General features: G+C 46.4%; 2 protein-coding genes and 1 long non-coding RNA gene across 5 annotated transcripts in view; 1 reads left to right on the top strand and 2 right to left on the bottom strand.

Moving 5' to 3' along the window:
- Positions 1-4,393, bottom strand: part of ZSCAN32 (zinc finger and SCAN domain containing 32) — a 107,217-nt gene extending 102,824 nt beyond the window's left edge. Inside the window, 2 exon segments of the mRNA XM_072837683.1 lie at positions 3,866-4,201; positions 4,286-4,393. Coding sequence (XP_072693784.1) covers positions 3,866-4,201; positions 4,286-4,393 — 444 coding nt within the window.
- Positions 4,219-14,185, top strand: LOC140638345 (zinc finger protein 75D-like). 2 transcript variants are annotated; one of them, XM_072835498.1, is made up of 9 exons: positions 4,219-4,330; positions 5,594-5,716; positions 6,020-6,212; positions 7,104-7,270; positions 7,468-7,594; positions 8,487-8,578; positions 8,840-8,966; positions 10,950-11,060; positions 11,236-14,185. In XM_072835498.1, the coding sequence occupies exons 3-9, from the start codon at positions 6,089-6,091 to the stop codon at positions 11,829-11,831; spliced, it is 1,344 nt and encodes a 447-aa protein (XP_072691599.1). In that variant the 5' UTR covers positions 4,219-4,330; positions 5,594-5,716; positions 6,020-6,088; the 3' UTR covers positions 11,832-14,185. The 2 variants fall into 2 exon arrangements, with proteins under 2 accessions (XP_072691599.1, XP_072691600.1); XM_072835499.1 differs by having other exon boundaries at positions 7,104-7,198.
- Positions 5,985-18,070, bottom strand: part of LOC140638351 (uncharacterized) — a 98,318-nt gene continuing 86,232 nt past the window's right edge. The window contains exon 13 of one of the 2 annotated variants that reach the window (XR_012035432.1): positions 5,985-10,878. This is a non-coding gene — a long non-coding RNA (uncharacterized lncRNA). Of the gene's footprint in view, positions 10,879-12,711; positions 15,723-18,070 lie in introns of those variants that run through there. The other variant, XR_012035428.1, reaches the window with a different exon arrangement.

Raw genomic sequence — 18,070 nt, forward strand, 5'->3', positions numbered from 1 at the left:
ATAAACAGAAGATAGACAACACAGACAGTGTGAACATGCAATGGTTTCCTCTAGGGTTTGAACTGAATAAAGAAAAGTTACCGAGTAGGCATGCTGTCCAACTGGCTCAGTCAGAAGAGGCTGTGACTCTTGATTTTGAGGTTGTGAGTTCCAGCCCCATGTTGGGTGTAAAGATTACTTATAAATAAAATTATAAAAAAGTTACTGAGCACCCTATAATGGGAGTTTTCAATTAAGCATGAAAGGCAGAAACGATTATGGGTGGTCTTGAAATGTGTGCAACCACAGTGCTTCACTGGAAGAGATGTAGAAAAGACAGAGCCTTGGTCTGTCCCCATAGTGGAGTATTATTCAGTGTTGAAAAGGAGCAAAGTAGTGATGCAGGCTTGACACCTTCAGGGTTTCAAGGAAGAGCAGGGTAGGCTGGAAAAGTATTCTGTCGTACGATACCCTTTGTACAAAATCGCAGAAAATGCAAATTGAAAAAAAAAGATATTAAGGAGTAACTTCCTATTGTTACAGGGTTTCCTTTCTGGGGGTGAAAATGTTTTGAAAATGGACAGAGATGGTGATTGTACAATACTGTGAATACTTCCTTGGAGACGCCACGCCCATTCCTGTCTGGCCCCTCCGCCCCCCCCCCCCCCCCCCCCGGGTCATTCTCCAGCACAGCAGCCAGCTCGGTCCCATAGAGCACTTCTCTGAAAGTATCTGCCTTCCTTTGCTTGTTGTCTCTTTCCCCCATGGAGTGCAGGCTCCTGCAGGCCAGGGGCCACGCCTGCCCTGTTCACTGGGAAATCCCCAATACGTGACACACTGCAGGTACCTCAACGCTCCCTGGGTCCCTCAGAGCCACCTGCATCCCTTACGTCCCAAGCTTACAACTGTCCTTCAAGTGACTGAGAGGTGGTACACAGCGGCAGCTGGCGTCCTGGCAAGTGCTGCCAACCTCCTCTGCTCCCTCTCACCTTCACTTCTTGCTCACCTGTTTCTTGCTCTGCCTTTCACATCCCAGATAGATTTCAGGTCACTCTTTAACCCTTACATTCCTATACCGTTTGCTCCCATGAACAGCTTGGCTGTGAAATGTGGGTGCCACAAGGGAGAGACCATCACCACAGAGAGAGGGCGAGGGTATCTGGAGCAGGATGACTATCAGCATGCAGGGGCTCCCGCTCCTCACCTCTCCTAACTCTGCCTCCACACACTAACTACCCAATCACATGGATCCTTTGTGAACTTCCTCAGTTCGGACCCTAATGTGTCCCCACCACATGGCTCTGCCTTCTCCACATTATGTCAGCACCACTCTTCCTCCCACAGCCCAAGGACAGGTCTCCCTTGTCCCTGAGGATGGAAGCCAGCACCTCCCGTTGCAGCCATGCAGTCTCTGCACCCAGCGAGCTACTTCCTGGTGACCAGAGGCTCTCAGGCTACAGTGTCCCTCTGACCCACACTTCTCATTACTATGTGCCTCTCTCAGACTCTGGGATCTCACTTGTCTTCTGCCCACAAATCCCACAACCAAAGCCATGTTCCTTTTGTCCTTCTGTGCCTTTCTCACCTCCCTTCTCCTAAAAGGACAATATGGTTACGCTGACTGGATGTCAGACCTAGTCTCTTTTTGACAAGTGCATACTTTGTGAAAGCATCACCTGCCCCATACTGACCCCTGAAACCCGGCAGCAGGAGCAGCTCTGATACAACTTCTTAACTGTTGAACACATGGCATCTGCACTCAGGGAACCTCTCAGCAGGAGACTCTGGGTTTTAATTCACCAACTCATTCCCCTAATCCTGAGTGAGGGATAGTTGGCCATTCCCTGGCCTTCTGTTGGAGCTATCTGAGTTTTTACATCTGTATTAGGGACCCTAAACATTCACTGAATTTATCAGTGTCTACATTATTGCAGCAAATGAGAAATTCTCCCCATAGATACAGGAAACAGGACCACCCTAGGTAGCGCATAGTTTCTGGTGGGCGGTGGAGGGCTACTGTGCATTTCTCTAGTTGGCTCCTCTGCACTATCCAGATTCCTGTGTTCCTCAGCTCTTCATAACTAAACTCACCAGGTTCTGAATGCCTTTTCTCACCTATTGCCCAGATCCAGTCTGTATATCTTCAACCAGAGCCACAGCTTCCTCGCCGTTTCTAGACACTGCTCACTTATGCACATCTGGATCACAAGTAATTATGAGGCACTAAGAGGTTCAGGAAAGACTATGATCCTGAGTAGGCTGTGAGGCAAATGCAGACTAAGATCTAGCAACCTTCTGAAAGGCAGCCATCACTGAGGGAATTAGTCAGTGATGACTATATAAATGGAAAAAACAAAAAGAGAGAATTGGTTATCTATAACAGCAGCATTACTAACTCCAGCCTGCCACGCAGCAAAACCATTCGGCCCGCTATGGCAGCTGCACGGTGTCTCGGAATCAAGCGCAAGTCTTTTCTCTCACCGCTTCCCAGCTGTACACTGAGCATTTTTCAAGCAGTGCCCGGGCAGGGAACAGGATTTCAAAAGGAAAGGCTGGGGCCACGTTGGTGGGCTCCACAGCAAGGGGAAGCAACTCTGGCACAGACTTCAAACTACAAAAATCATTACCGACCCTCATTCACTATCCCCCAGTTTATACCTTATTTCTTCTTGCTTTCTCAGGGTCTCTTAGTTTTTCTCCCCCAACATCCTCCACCCCCATGTTATGAATCAGGCCCACCAGTGGCATGCAAGGCCACGGCTGCAGACTTCATTTATTCACTTTAGGAAGTTCCAATTACATGCTCAGCCTTGGGTCTGATGGTGAGGATCTCCATGCTACGAGCACTACTGTCCACTGGTTCTCGAAGCCTGGAAAGAAGCGCTGCCTTTGAACAAACTAACTCTCAACCTGACTCAGATTCCCAGGAAATGAACCTGCTCTGAAACCTACTCCACTGACCTAGGCAGATGCCTATTCTTACCTCCTGTGTTTAATTCTTTGCTCTTGCTCCGAAAGGATCAGAGAAGCACAAAGGATTCCAAAGTAAGGGGATCCCTGGGTGGCTCAGCGGTTTAGCGCCTGCCTTTGGCCCAGTGTGCCATCCTGGAGTCCCGGGATCAGGCTCCCGGCATGGGGCCTGCTTCTCCCTCTGCCTCTCTCCCTCTCTGTCTCTCGCTATGTCTACCATGAATAAATAAATAAATCTTAAAAAACAAACAAAAAGGTAATATGCGGCCGGGTACTGGCCTCCCATTTTCATTCCCACCTTTACCTTCCTTCCGGATCAACTGCCCCAGAAAGATGGTCCCTCAAACAGCCTCCAGTGATGCTCCAGGTTTAGTCTAGGAATTGCAGTCTCTTCGCTGCCCCGCGGCGCCCCCGTGAGAGGTCTACAAGAACTTCTTTTCTAACCTGAGGCCTTCCCCCCAACACTAGCGGGATCGCACCTAGTGAGAACGTATGGCGGGTGTGCTCACACCGCAGTCTTCTCCAGCTCTCCGTCCGCGTGCGCCGGACCCCACTCCCTGGGGGGACCTTTGCCATTTCCCAAGGAAAAACCCCCTTTCCCTTCCTTCGGCTCGCGCGGCGCTCGGCTTCGGGCTCGCGTCCTCCTGGCCCGTGTGACCACGGAGGGTCGCCGAAACGCCGCGCCCTCCGGCCGGAGCCCCTGCGGCGAAGGCACTGCCCGTGCGCTCTAGCCCTGGCCGCCCGCGGGCCACCCGACAAGCAGCCCGCCGCGTGGCAACGGCTGACGCTGGGAGGCCTGGGCACCCGAGATGCCCGGAGCCTGAGAAGCGGGGCGCACGAGCTCTGGCAGAGGCCGCGGGGACGCCCACGGGCGGGGTGCCGGGTTCCGGGAGCATGCCTCACGGCCGGAACCTACCTCACCGGGCCCCCGGGATGGCTGCGAGGGGCGCGCGGCCCTGAGGAGGGCCAAGCAAGGCCTCGGAGCCGCCTGACCGCGACGAGAGCTCGGGCAAGGCCCAGGGCCCCGAGCGCGGCGGCGGCCACGCTCCCGGCGGGGCTCGGGGCACCAGGCGCCGCCGGCCGCCCGAGGGCCACGCAGGCACCAGCCGGCCGCGCCGCCCCCCGCCCCCAGGCCGCGGCGGGCCGGGCGCTCGGGGGCACTAGTTCTTCCCGGCCGCCAGGGCGGCACCGGGCGGAAGGCCGCTCCCCCGGGCGAGGCGGCGGCCCGCGGCGGCGCGGCTGCTCGGAGCCCCTCCCCGGAAGGGCGTCAGGGCGCTTCCGGCCCGAGCGCCGCGTCGGATGGGCCCCGGGGCGCCGCGGGCCTGGGGGCCGGTGCTGAGGCCGGGCTCGGAGCGCGCCGGGCGGAGGCGGCGGCCTGCAGGTGAGCCGGCGGCAGGGGGAGCGGCGGCGCCCGGAGCTGCCGAGGGGCCCCGGCCGCCGCCATTGTCCGTGGGCGGTGGCGCCGCTGGGCCGGGCGGGCGCAGCCTGGTGGCGGGACGGGCCCGGGAGCCCCGCCGTCAGGCTCCGAGGCCGCGCCGCCGTCCCGCCTCGCTGGCCGCCGTGGCCGGCCCGGGCCTGTGCTGGGGCCCGCTGAGCCGCGGGGCAGCCGGGACTTTGCTCAGCCTTGCCTGGAGGTCCAAGTGACCGTGGAGGAAAGGGAAGGTGGGCGGACGGCGCCCCACGCCAGCGACTCTCCTCTCCTCCCTTGCGCCTTGGCCTTTGGAGAAGCGTTTTGTAAGCAAAGGAAAGGTCAGCGGTGGTTTTTCTGGTTCAAGTCAAGAGAGCTTTAAACGCAGGAACCGATCCGTGCCCGGCGCCCTCTGTGCTGCTCGCAGGGAAGCGTCCCCGAGGAGTGTTGAGCTCTAGCTCCGTGGCCCCTGGCTGCGCGCTGAGATAGGACTGCTTTTCCCTGATTGCTTTCCTTCTCTGCTCTCACTTTTGGGTCCCAGCTCTCCTGCCCCTATCGGTCAGTGGGAAGGAGAATCTGGAACGTTCCACGCACCGAGGGCTTCCGTCTTCACAAGAGGATGAAGGGTCCGAGAAGTTGGACTCCCTTGCTAGAGACAGAAGACTGGGCTGACACGTTAAAATTTAAGAGGAACTCAGAATGTTCCCCTGATCCTCCCTGGGCTTGGGGAAGCTGGGATAGGACGCCCGACGAGGAGGTGTTTGCATAACCCCCAAGCTCTGTGCAGCCGGAGGGGTCAATGTTCTCACTGTCTAACCTTTCCTGAATCGTTACCATATTTACCAAGGCCAAGTCCTCAGTGGGCGTTTGTCTATAGTGAACTGTGCCTTATTTCAAGTGGCGAATAGCAGAGAGAAAGGGGCTGGCGGTGGATTCTTTAAAAGGAAAGCAAGGCAGGATTTTTCTCTTCATTTTTCTCCCATTGTGACTAGTGGGTATCCAAGCTCATGTGAAGGATCCCTGGGTGGTTCAGTGGTTTGGCACCTGCCTTTGCCCCAGGGCGTGATCTTGGAGACCCAGATCAAGTCTCAGGTGGGGCTGCCTGCATGCAGCCTGCTTGTCTCTCTGTGTCTCTGCCTCTCACTGTGTTTCTCATGAATAAATAAATAAAATCTTAAAAAAAAAAAAAAGTTCATGTGACTTTCTTACTGATGTGCACTTTTTTTCTGCTCTTAGTGTTTTAGGAAGAAGATCCTTTTACTGATTGTATTCCAGCTCATCCATAGTTTGAGTTGCCAAGAATGGTTGTAATGAGTGAAAAGCAGAAGACAGGAAACCATTGAGGGTTCCAGTCAAGAAGTAAGTCTGTCAAGTATGCATGAGTACATGTAGTGTGTGCAACCCTGGTAGTCTGTTCTGTACTGCATACAGATGTATGGGAGTAATTGCATTTAGAGCCAGCATTTTCTACGACTTTTTTTTGTTATGGTAATTTCCCCAGGTTTTGTAGTTAATACTTTGTAGAAAATGATGGTCTGATATCTCCTTTCGTCTGTCATTTTTATTAACGTCCTACGGTTGTGCTGAGTTTTTCCTCTATTACCACCAATCCCTAACCAAAAGTAAGTTCTTTGGTAACAACTAAAAATTATTTATTTCTAGGTTGCATTTCACGAGCTTGGAAAAGAGGCAGTGCTCTTCAGAAAAACTGTTGACGTCACAGGTTTCAAAATGAAGACAGCAGAGTCACAGCTAGTGACCATGTCCCACAATGAATTCTGGAATATACATCCAGGGCTACAAGAACACTGGAGCTGGAATTCTCATAGAGAAACTGAGCCTATATGTGAGAAAGGTAAGACAGGATGTGATAGTTATTATTTCCTAGAATCTGTGATAGGAACTTTGGAATCAAAATGTTGTATTTTCTAGCTATTGAGCACTGTAGATATCTAAACAAACACACTGGCAATTACAATGGTTCTCAGGTATCAGTAGAGTAGACCAGTTGTGGGTGAAGTTGGTCATTGGCCTCAGGTACAGGAATATCCACACCACTGAACTCTGGTAGTAACATCGTGAACTCTTTTCTTTAGAAAGTTGGAGAGAATAGTAGCCATCTCATACTCATAAAATACAGAAGGAACTGAGCTCAGAAATGGGTTATCAGGGATCCCTGGGTGGCGCAGCGGTTTGGCACCTGCCTTTGGCCTAGGGCGTGATCCTGGAGACCCAGGATCGAATCCCACATCGGGCTCCCGGTGCATGGAGCCTGCTTCTCCCTCTGCCTGTGTCTCTGCCTCTCTCTCTCTCTGTGACTATCATAAATAAATAAAAATTAAAAAAAAAAAAAAAAAAAAGAAATGGGTTATCAGTGGCAGAATGTGAACACAATTGTGTATCAGAAAAAAGTAATGATAAAAAAATTATATCTTTTAGTATACACTGGATTTTCTAAGTACTTCGTTTTTAGATATATATAGTTTTGGCCTGATTGAAACGATTTATTTCATGAGGAAATTAAAAAGGGCTTTTATCAAGTCACTCAGGAAAATCAGAGAACCTCTTCTAGGTGTCAGCTAATTGGGCTCTTATCTGCAATGAGAATGCTACTTTAAGACACCATACACACTTGCAAAGGTGTCCTGTCTCTGATAAAAGAATTGGTTTTGCCTCTATTTTAGAAATGTGGTCTGAATGTTCATAGACGTAAGAGAAAATTCTTCTGGCTCTTTTCTACCTACAGCTATGCCTGTTCACCAGATCCTAGCCTTTTCTGACAAGACCACCACCACCAAAGACTGGACAGTGGCACCCAGGCTCATCCTGCCTGAGTCCCAGGTGAGCTGTGCTGTCCAGCCATTGAGGGCTGCCTTTCCCTGCTGCCCAGGACCCACTCTGCCCAGCTCGCAGGTATATTAACCCCATTGTTCTCCCTGGGGAACTGGGCACCTCCTAGGTTGTTGATGATCCCTTGCTTCTATACTATTCAACTTTTCACTTCAAAAAGAATGTGCTATTCCTTGAGTACCCAGGGTCTACCGTGGGCCGGATGGTAGGGCTGCTTCTGTAGTGGCAAGTACTGAGCTGAAGCCCATTGTCTTCTTTAGAGCTTGTTGACATTTGAAGAAGTGGCCATGTATTTTTCTCAGGAAGAATGGGAGTTACTGGATCCCACTCAGAAGGCCCTCTACAATGATGTAATGCGAGAAAACTATGAGACTGTCATCTCTCTAGGTAAAGAATCTCCCTCTCCCATCGGGTAGAAGTTTTATAATTTGCTGTGTTCTTTGGTTAGCTGGCAATGTATTCCCTAGTAACTGGTTCTCAACTAGATGGCATGTGGATGCAATGCCTATGCTCATTCTTTGTCCTAAAATTCTTCATCCCTTCCTTATCTCCAAGTCTGCTAGTTTTTACCTTTCCCATCCCCATGTAAGATAACATCATTTATCCACTACGTCATTCCAGAAAATTAGAGTCATCCTTTACTGTGATCTTGCCATCACAACCCACTACTATTGCATCACTATCCTTTTGGCTCCAGCTTCATAGTATAGCCCAAGTGTAGCCATGTCTCATCATTTTGTGATTCTAAATTCCTTATCAAATCATGAAATTTCTATGTTGTAAATCTTAGGTTGTCTTCTCACACAAATCCAAATTCCTTACTGAGGTACCCAGGAGCCTACAAGATGAGGTTGCTGTTCTCCTCCTTGCCCTCGTCTCCTTCCATTGGTGTCTTTGATCAGTCTTCTCAATCAACACTGATTTTGCTGTTGCTTGAATTCACCAAGCAGTTTCGACTTACCATTTCTTCTACTGGCATATTGACTCTGAGTTCTATATTTTTTTCAACATCTCTAATTTTTGCCCAACTCAGAATATTTTAAGTAACAAAAAGTGAGATTTTCTTTTACTGACTTCATGAAAACTGAAGGAGCTGATTTTGGACATTACTAGATGGTTGATTCATTCTGGCTTACTACGAAAAGGCCACTACTAGGTATCACTTAGTTTTGTAAACATGTGCCAACTGTACTAAAAGAAACAGCATTTTCTATATTTTAGAAATGAGGTAACGATGTTCATAGAAGTGAAATTTTTGTTGGTTCTTTTCTACCCACAGTTGTGCCTGTTCACCAGATCCCAGCCTTTTTTGAGAAGACAAACACCAAAGACTGGACAGTGACACCCGAGCTCATCTTGCCTGAGTTCCAGGTGAGCTGTGCAGTCCAGCCATTGAGGGCTGCCTTTCCCTACTGCCCAGGACCCACTGTCAGGTCATGGGCATATTAACCCCATTGTTCTCCCTGGGGAACTGGGCACCTCCTAGGTTGTTGATGATCCCTTGCTTCTTTAATTTTGCACTTTAAAAAATATGATATTAATTCCTTAAGTATCCAGGGTCTACCGTGGGCCGGATGGTAGGGCTGCTTCTGTACTGGCAAGTACTGAGCTGAAGACCATTGTCTTCTTTAGAGCTTGTTGACATTTGAAGAAGTGGCCGTGTATTTTTCCCAGGAAGAATGGGAGTTACTGGATCCCACTCAGAAGGCCCTCTACAATGATGTAATGCGAGAAAACTATGAGACTGTCATCTCTCTAGGTAAAGAATCTCCCTCTCCCATCGGGTAGAAGTTTTATAATTTGCTGTGTTCTTTGGTTAGCTGGCAATGTATTCACCTGAGAGGCTGTGTTCTAGTAACTGGTTCTCAACTAGATGGTATGTGGATGGGGAAAAGTATGCAGATCACCTGAGGAGCTTTGTGCTGGTGCAACCTCCGGATGCTATGTAGGTTTCTTGATTTTTTTCTCCTCCCCTAAATCTCTTCTCATATCTCTCACTTCTCAGTAAAGAACATTCATCCAGTAACTAAGAGGAAGGAACATACAGTCATCCTTGACTGTGATCTTGCCGTCATAACCCATTTTAATGCATCCCTGTCCTTTTCGCTCCACCTCCACAGTGTAGCCTGAGTGCAACCATGTCTCATCCCCTTGTGCTGTTAGCATCCTGGCTTAAACCAGCAGCCTGTCTAACCAGACTGACCTCAGTACCTTATGACTGGTGCCCCTGTCTCTCTCCAGAATATTTTAAAAACCTGATGAAATCATGACATTTCCCATTTCAAACTTTACTGGAGTCCTTAGGTCCTCCAGGATCTGACTCTTCACTGTCTTGCCCTCATCTGCTGCCATTTGTGCCCTTGCTCAGTCCTCCTGAGCTTCACTGATCTTTCTGTTTTTTGTACTTGTCATGCTTGTTTCTACTTTCCTCTTTCCTCTGCCTGGCACACATTCTGGCCCATGGCAAAACTCTCACTTTTACGTTTCTGCTGCATATCGGTTTTCAAGGAGGTCTTCATAATATCTCATCTAAGATGGCTTCAGAGAGGCAAAATCTTAAATGCTGAGTTATCTTTTGCTTTAGTTTTGTTCAGAAGATTCATCACGTGCTGATAGCTTTGTTTGTTTATTGCTGTTTGGTTTTCTGCTCCCACCAGAAGGTGAGCTTCCATGAGATCAGTGGGCTTGGATTAATCTCCACTATATCATTAGCCCAGAGAGAGTATCTGGCATATTATAGCCAGTCATTACATATTGATTGACTGAGTGAGTGATAAATACTTCCCCAACCTGACTGTATATTTTGGAAAGTTTCATTAAGGGGATGCCTGGGTGGCTCAGTCCATTAAGTGTCTGCCTTCTGCTCAGGATCCCGTGTTCCTGGGATTGAATCCCACATCTGGCTCCCTGCTCAGCACCGAGTCTACTTCTCCCTCTAATTCTAACTGCTGCTCCCTCTACTTGTGCTTGCTCTTTCTCTCTCTCTGTCAAATAAAATCTTTTTAAAAAAGAAAAATTTCACTAAGTGATTCTGGTCTGTTTCTTCCACCTGGACAAGGACCAGTGAGCTATAGGCATGGGAGGAATGTTTCCTAGTCCATTACGTGGCGCTTAAGAGCTAAGTAAAAAGTAGGTGCACCTGGGTGGTTCGGTTGGTTAAACCTCAAACTCCTGATCTTGGCTCAGACTGAACCCTGCATCAGGCTCCATGCCCTGAGGGAAGTCTGAAGATTCTCTCCCTTGCCCTTCCCCACACTTGTGTGCTTGTGTTTGTTCTCTCTCTCTCTCTCAAAATAATTGAGTCCTTAAAAAAAAAGGTAAGTAAAAAGTTACTGTTTTCATGAGGGGAATCACTGGTGCATATGATACACTTGCAATCCACTGATCTGTATCTTGTTCTGCTAGACTTGGCTGATCCTAAGGAATTAGTAGGACTTACCTTTATTCCCTGCAGACTCTGGAATTTGGTTCCATCTTGTTCAAATATAGGGCAATCTTGGCGGCAGAAGAGGGGCACTGTGGATGGATTCCCATGTACTTTATCCTCTCCATGAATCCGGCTTAGGTTTATTTCTCCATCTCTCCATTGTGTATACAGTATAGTATAAACCCAAAACCAGACGGGAGAGTGTACTTACTCATTGACCACTGTAAACTGTTCTTTGCTGCTTCTGAAATAGTATGGAGTGGGTGGACAGTTATTGAGTTCCCAGTCCTTGACCTCCGTTTTTCCATTTCACAGCGTTATTTGTGCTCCCCAAACCTAAAGTGATCTCCTGTCTAGAGCAAGGAGAAGAGCCATGGGTTCAAGGGCCCTTGGAGTTCAAGGACAATCCTGGAGAGCTGCCTACAGGTAAATATACCCTGGGAAGAGGACAAATGTTCCTTGATAGCAAGTTTTGCAGGGACTTGGCATGTATAATTCTGCTTATCTAAATTTTGTAAGTCAGTAATCATTGGATTTTTCTCTCCATTCCTGTATTTTGCTCTTCCCTATAGTTGGCTGATTATTATCTTTATTCCCATAGGGTTAAAGCTCAAAACTGACACTGAAAACCATCAGCCTATATGTCTTTCTGACTTAGAAATACAAGCACCAGGAGACTTTGTATCAAAAAAGACCAGAGTGAAAGTTCCCCCAAAAACAACAGGCAAAGAAAATCATAGTGATACACACAGGATGGGGAAGTGGCATCAAGAGTTTCCAGTTCATCAAACAAAGGAACTTTCAATTTGGGAAGAAGAGCTGCAGAGACTTATGGATCTTCACAAGAAAGCCCGTGCAGTAGAGAAGCCTTTTACATGCCAGGAGTGTAGGAAAAACTTCAGACTGACTTCTGATCTTACTAAACACAAAAAAATTCACACAGAAGTAAAGCCATATAAATGTCAACATTGTGGTAAGAGCTTTAGAGGGAAATCAGATCTTAATAAGCATGTAACAATACACCAAGGAATAAAACCGTATAAATGCTCCTGGTGTGGGAAAAGCTTCAGTCAAAATTCAAATCTCCGTACACATCAAAGAACTCACACTGGAGAGAAACCCTTTATGTGTTATATATGTGGAAAGAAATTCAGTCAGAATTCCCACCTTACTAAACATCGAAGAACCCATCTGTAGCATAAACATGAGAACATTAGCAGGCATTCAAGCCTTCTTAAAACCAGAAGACTACCACTGAATGGAAATATATGTGATGTCCTTAGTATGGAGAAGAAAATGCAAACTTATGAAGCATAAACAATTCATCAAAGGAAAATTTGGTGATATATTTCTCAGAAAGGAATCAAGGTTGACTCTTCAGGGGATGCGTTAGTTTTTTACTAATTACATTATTACTAATCTTCAGGGAATTCATAACAAGAAAGGTGTTCAAAGAGCATTCTGAGTCTGGAATGTACTATTTTGTGATTGTACTAAGCAGTTAGCAAATTCAGCTTCAAAACGCAAATACACCCATGTATTACTAATCAGTCTTCTGTGATCATCATGTTGGTTTTGCATTGATCTCCACATGATAGGAACATTTGTAGCATGGTCTTCCAGAACAAGAAACAATACCTGCATGTTATCTTCAGGGTAGTAGGTATACCAATTTCAAGAATCCTGTAGCACAAAAATGAGTTCTGTCATCAAGTTCTGCAAGAGTCAAATTGGATTTTTTTTCTTCTCCTTTGTCAGTGGACAGTTTCCATAGTTGAACATCATTTGAATTCTATCATGAACAATTTAGCTCTTGAGGCCTTTTAGCACCATTTTTACAGTGATAGAATGCTATTTACCTCACCATTAGGTTATCTGCCAGAAGTAACAATGTACTAACTTAGATCTCTTATTGGTCATGATTGATAAAGGAAAATACCAACGTCACATGGAAACGGTTTGGAATTTTAGGTATGGATTATATATTACATGTAAAGAGGAATTGTTAGCAAAAAAGAAAGTAGGCATCGGCCCCCCTCCACCCCAGCACACACACATACAATGTCAATCATAAATATTAGCACTTTCCTGGGCCTAAATTGAAATCGATGGAAGTTAAGGATCAAATTAGGTCTTTGGTTTTTTTTTTGCTTTTGTTTATAAGAACAAAGAGAGGGTTCTGTATAGAAAGTAGATTGTGCGCTACCTCCAGGATGTGGTTTACTAGGTGTGCCAGGAGATTGGGTTCCCAAGAGGGAAAGTTTGGGAAATGATGCTGAGTGGTAGGCAAGGATGGGTGAATCTGCATTCATATTGTCTTTCACTGTAAACCATCACTAGGCAGAGTCCACCTGTGGATGTACACAGCATTTAACAACAGCCTTAATTGGTAACTAATAGATGGCTGAACATCTCTATGGGCTGTGGATCATCTTAGGACTCTTGTCTACAGTGACTCAGCATTGGAGGTTTTAGGTGGTGTCAGGAAGGGGGTTAAATGATCTCTTCCAAATACCTTATGAAAGATGAAGTTAAGGCTCAGATACAAGGACTTCTTCAAGATGGTAGGCAGTGAGTCGGCTGTCCCTTAGCTGCATCAGTGAGCCCTGAAGGCAGGATTAACAGGATGTGTACGTTACCCCTGCAGGGCACTGGATGACATTGTGTTGTATCTATTTCTAACTATAGAACATTCCTGTGGCTTGATTGGTTGCCAAAACACTGCGGTCTCCATGTTCTCTATTTCAACTCAGGGTTATTCTAGGACAAGAGGAGTTGCTGAAAGAAAAGCACCTCACAGCCTGGCCAGTGGTGGATGCTCAGCCCATGTGCATTTGTTTCCCTTTCCCCTGCTCCCCAGTGATCTGCTGGGCAGACTGCAGTAAGGAAGCAGATGTATTTATGGCACTGTAGGTGGTGATTATGCTCAGTTGATTTAGTCCTTGGCCTCAGTACATCAGTACATTATGGTGTAAGTCACCTGAGCTGGTGCTCTCAGCAGGATTTTATTTTCTTCCCCAGATGAACTACACCAAGTATTAGTTCATAAGCACAGACAACTATGAAGCTCCCTTCTACATAGCCATTGCCCATCGCCCTCATCCTTAGGCTTTGGGTACCCTGTTCCCATCCCAGGATACAGGTGGACATCTTGGTGCTACGTTCAGTCGATTTCATGGGGGCTGCTTGTGTGCCCAGACACTGTTCTAGACTGAGAGCATAGTAGTGAGCAAAAGAGCCAAAGATACACCCTCACAGGGCCAGTGTTCTAGTGAAGAGTAAAAGGAGTTGTTATGGTTTTCTCCTCCCAGTTGCAGATGAAGGATAGTTGTGGGTAATGGGTTGTGAGCAGAAGCCCCACTTCTGGGCTAAGGCTTTTGTTTGTTGGTGCAGGACTCTGTAGTGTTCTTCCTGCATCAGTCGTGGAAGCCCATATAGAAACGGGCCACAAAAAGTCAAAGTCATCTGGGATCCTGAGCCCCCCACCTCCATGGAGAGCACCTGTAATGGACTTTATGGGAATGAGAAATAAACTTCTGTTAAACTACTGAGATGTTGGTGCCGTGTATTTTTGCAGCATACTCTGCCTGCCCAGGCAGAGGTGGCTATTCTACTAGAGTTCTGGAACCTTTTCCGTGGACTTTGCCCTTAGAAGATATTTGCCTCCTAGATGGCCCACTGAGCTCATGTAACACGGATAGGCACGCTGAGGAACTGACAAGACTAGGCAATAGGAAAGGACTGATTTTTTACCTGAGACAAGTCCAGGTTGGTCAGTTTTTCAAGTGCATGGAGCAACCATCTATCTTTCCCTCCCTCTCTGGTTTCATTCCCCTTTCCTTGCTCTCTGTTCCTCATGCTCCACTGTCCTTGTCTATAAGATGATCAATGGGCTAGAGAGAGGATAGGTTGCCTTTCATTCCTCCCATGAGTGCAGGAGACTTTAAGCAATCACTTGGTAATTCCCTCTTTCATAGCTTCTGTGAGTTGCCTCAAATTACACAGGACCTAGGACAGAAGCACATTTGTCCTGATTGGTGACACGAAGGTGACTGCCCTCTGGACCAAGTGGTTGGGAAGAAGGTTGTACAGGAAAGCAGGAGCAGGACATTGCAGTTGAGAAGTGAGAAGCCTCTATCGGAGTGTCTGTGTAGCCAATAACCAGCAGCAGTGTTCCACAACTCAGGATTAGGATTAGGGTTGGACATGTGCACACTGGAAGAAGGAATTTCTGTAGCTTCCTCACATGAATGAGAGCAGATTACCAAAAAAGCAACATGGAATCAAAATGTATTTAGACATGGTTTAAAGAGAAAGTGTAACACACAACCCTAGGTTTAGCCTGAAACATTAGTATTAAATTTCTCAGAAATACATCCTTTATAACCAAATGATTCTAGGATAATCCAGAAGATGCTCCATTTCATATGGTTCAGATAACAGCCTTAGAGTGGCTGCAAGCTTGGTTCTGAGAACTGGATTGGTGACCTGCATATCCCCCAAATCCTCAACCTCTTCTCTGCACTGTGCTAAGTGGCCACAGTGTAGAGACTGCCAGACCTAGAGTTCTCCCCACCATTAGACAGACACGATCTGGAACCTCACACTGATCTTGAGAACCTCCACTGCCTTTGCTGGAGGGGAAGGTCAGGAGGAGAGCTTGGAATCAAATTAAAATGGTGGGGTTGATGAGCTTTTGGAACTATGAGAAGAGTGTTTCATTGCCCTGGAGAGCTGGAGAGCAAGAATGCTAAGCACTTTTTGAAGCTTGTATTACTGCTCTTGTTCTTTCAATGAAGAGGCACTTCTGCAATATTCAGTTCTATGATCTCTTCGAAACACCCAAATTTTAAAATCCAAACTTGCACAAGGGCTCTCTCTTCCTTTTGCTCAGGTACCGGTCATATCTGCTCTTATCCATCTGAGCACTGTATATATTTCCATCATAACATGCATCACCACTTAGAGTTGTTTGGATTGTTTACTTGTTTTGTTTGTCTTCCCCCATGTAAGCATGAGGAGCGCAGGGGCTGTGTCTCATGTAGCCTTGACTCTTCAGTGTCAAGCACAAGACTGACACATTATCATCTGTAATAAACACAAGAATGGAATATTACAAAGGGGAGAGGCTGCAATGCAATGGCCACCTGCACATTAGCTTTGGTTACTCAGAGCATTGACTGGTTCAATAATCTTCCTTCTTGAGGTATCAAGTGCTTCATTGGTTGTGATGGCCATGAGTCCTAGTCTTGCTCTTTACCCGAAGAGGTAGAAGAAAAGAGCTTCAAGTCTTCTGAAGGATCACACAGAGAATTATATGTGGGGACCTATGATTATCCAAGGCTATCATTTTATCTGCATGAATGCTCAAACCCAAGGCTCAGAGATCTTCGCCCTGGAATAGGAAGAGTGGATTCCACGTACACTGCAGGAATATCACCCCCGCTCAGGTTGCTCCTCCTCCTGGTATCCATCTCTGCAATGTCTGCTCTCTAGCATTTGCTTTACTGGTAAGAAGAACCTGAAGGATCACACAGACCTAGCAGTCTTGTAAGTATTCGAGCCTCTCCTGCCATGGAGGATGTATATAGAAGGATCTGGAAAGGACCTTAGAAATCTAGGTCCTTCAGTGTATCCCAAACTGGTACTCAGAAAACACTGTCTGTGACATGTCTCTGTCTTCTCTTCTAATTGTCTGACCTTGTCTTTTGCAGTGTAGAAGTTTGTAATGCTAATGAAGTCCACCTTTTCATTTATTTCTTTCATGAGTTGTATATTTAGTGTTGTATCTAAAAAGTAATCACCAAACCCAAGATCATCTAGGTTATCTCCTATATTATCTAACAGGAGTTTTATTATCATTTACATTTAGGTTTAGAATTCATTTTGAGTTAATATTCTGAACGGTGTAAAATCTGTATGTTTTAAAATTTTTTATTTATTTATTCATGAGAGACGTGGAGAGAGGGGTGGGGGGGAGGGAGGGAGAGAGAGAGGGAGAGAGAGAGAGAGAGAGAGAGAGAGGCAAAGACAGGCAGAGGGAGAAGCAAGCTCCATGCAGGGAGCCCGAGGTGGGATTTGATCCTGGATCCCAGGATCACACCCTGAGCCAGAAGCAGACACTCAACCACTGAGGCATTCAGGTGTCCCTCAATATATTTTTGAATATTAAACCAGCCTTGCATACCTGGAATAAGTTATACTATCTAATTCTTGTTTTTTTAAAAAAAATATTTAAGAGAGAGAGAGAGACAGTGGACAGGGGGAGGAGCAGAGGAAGAGGGATAGAGGATCCAAGCAGACTCCATCCTGAGCACAGAACTCAATGCAGGGCTTGATCTCATGAGCCTGAGACCTCAACCTGAGCCACAACCAAGAGTCATATGCTCTTCTAACTGCACCACCTAGGCATCCCCACCGTATATTTCTTATTATACACTGTTGGATTTGATTTGGTAGTATTTTGTTGAGGATTTTTGAATCGATATTCCTGAGAGATACTAATTTGTAGGTGTCTTGTAATGTTTGTTTTGTTTGTTTGTTTGTTTTTGGTGTTACAGTAATACCTCATAGAGTTCCACTATTCCCATCCACTCCAGACACTGCTTGTCCTTTCGTTAAGGTCATCTTTCACCCCTGCAGACTATCCAGGCCCCTGTTCTCTGACTATGGCTTTACATCTATATTTCAGTTTTAGAAGATATGTTGAAATGTCCTCTATTCTATTGTCTAGGAAGCTTTACGCTTTGGGGGAGTTTAGCAGATATTTGTTGACTGCCTGTTAGCATCCATTTTCCTTTCCTCTTTCCCAAAAACAGATTCCATTTGCAGATCAGTGCGGTTCTTGACCCTGATTTCTAGGAGTGAAATGTGACCTAAGTTAATAAAGGAGGATTCCTTCCACCTCCATGGCTGGAAGGAACATGGCTCAGGTTTAGGCATATGACCTTAAGCTGATCTCATCAGGACTTTTGTTGGAAATGCTAGGACAAATCCAGCTCTGGCTGGATGATACATGTAACCCTGTGGTTGTTGGCAGTCTTTCAGAAACTGGAGACATGTGGGCCTTCAATTGATACCAACCACCACAGGAGGCAGAGCAAGTGATAAATAGTCCTGGTGACACCACTGAGCGGTAGGATCAAGCATCACCTGATACCTAGAACTGCCCTTGACTCTTTAGCTACAAGAATCTTTGTTTAAGCCAGTGTAAATTGGAGTTTCTATCCTTTATAACCGAAAGAATCCTAATACGTAGGAAAATAACTGTTAAATATATGTAGGAGATAAAGAATCCTCTTATATACACCTATTTGAAATTTTCCATTGTAGAAATTATCAAACATACAGAAAAGTAGAGCACTATGATGAACCATTGTGTAGACTTCAACATTTTGCCAGTGACGTTTCATTTATCCCCTCCAGTGTTTTGTTTT

This window comes from Canis lupus, chromosome 8 (genome assembly GCF_048164855.1).
Source record: "Canis lupus baileyi chromosome 8, mCanLup2.hap1, whole genome shotgun sequence".
NCBI lineage: Eukaryota > Metazoa > Chordata > Mammalia > Carnivora > Canidae > Canis > Canis lupus.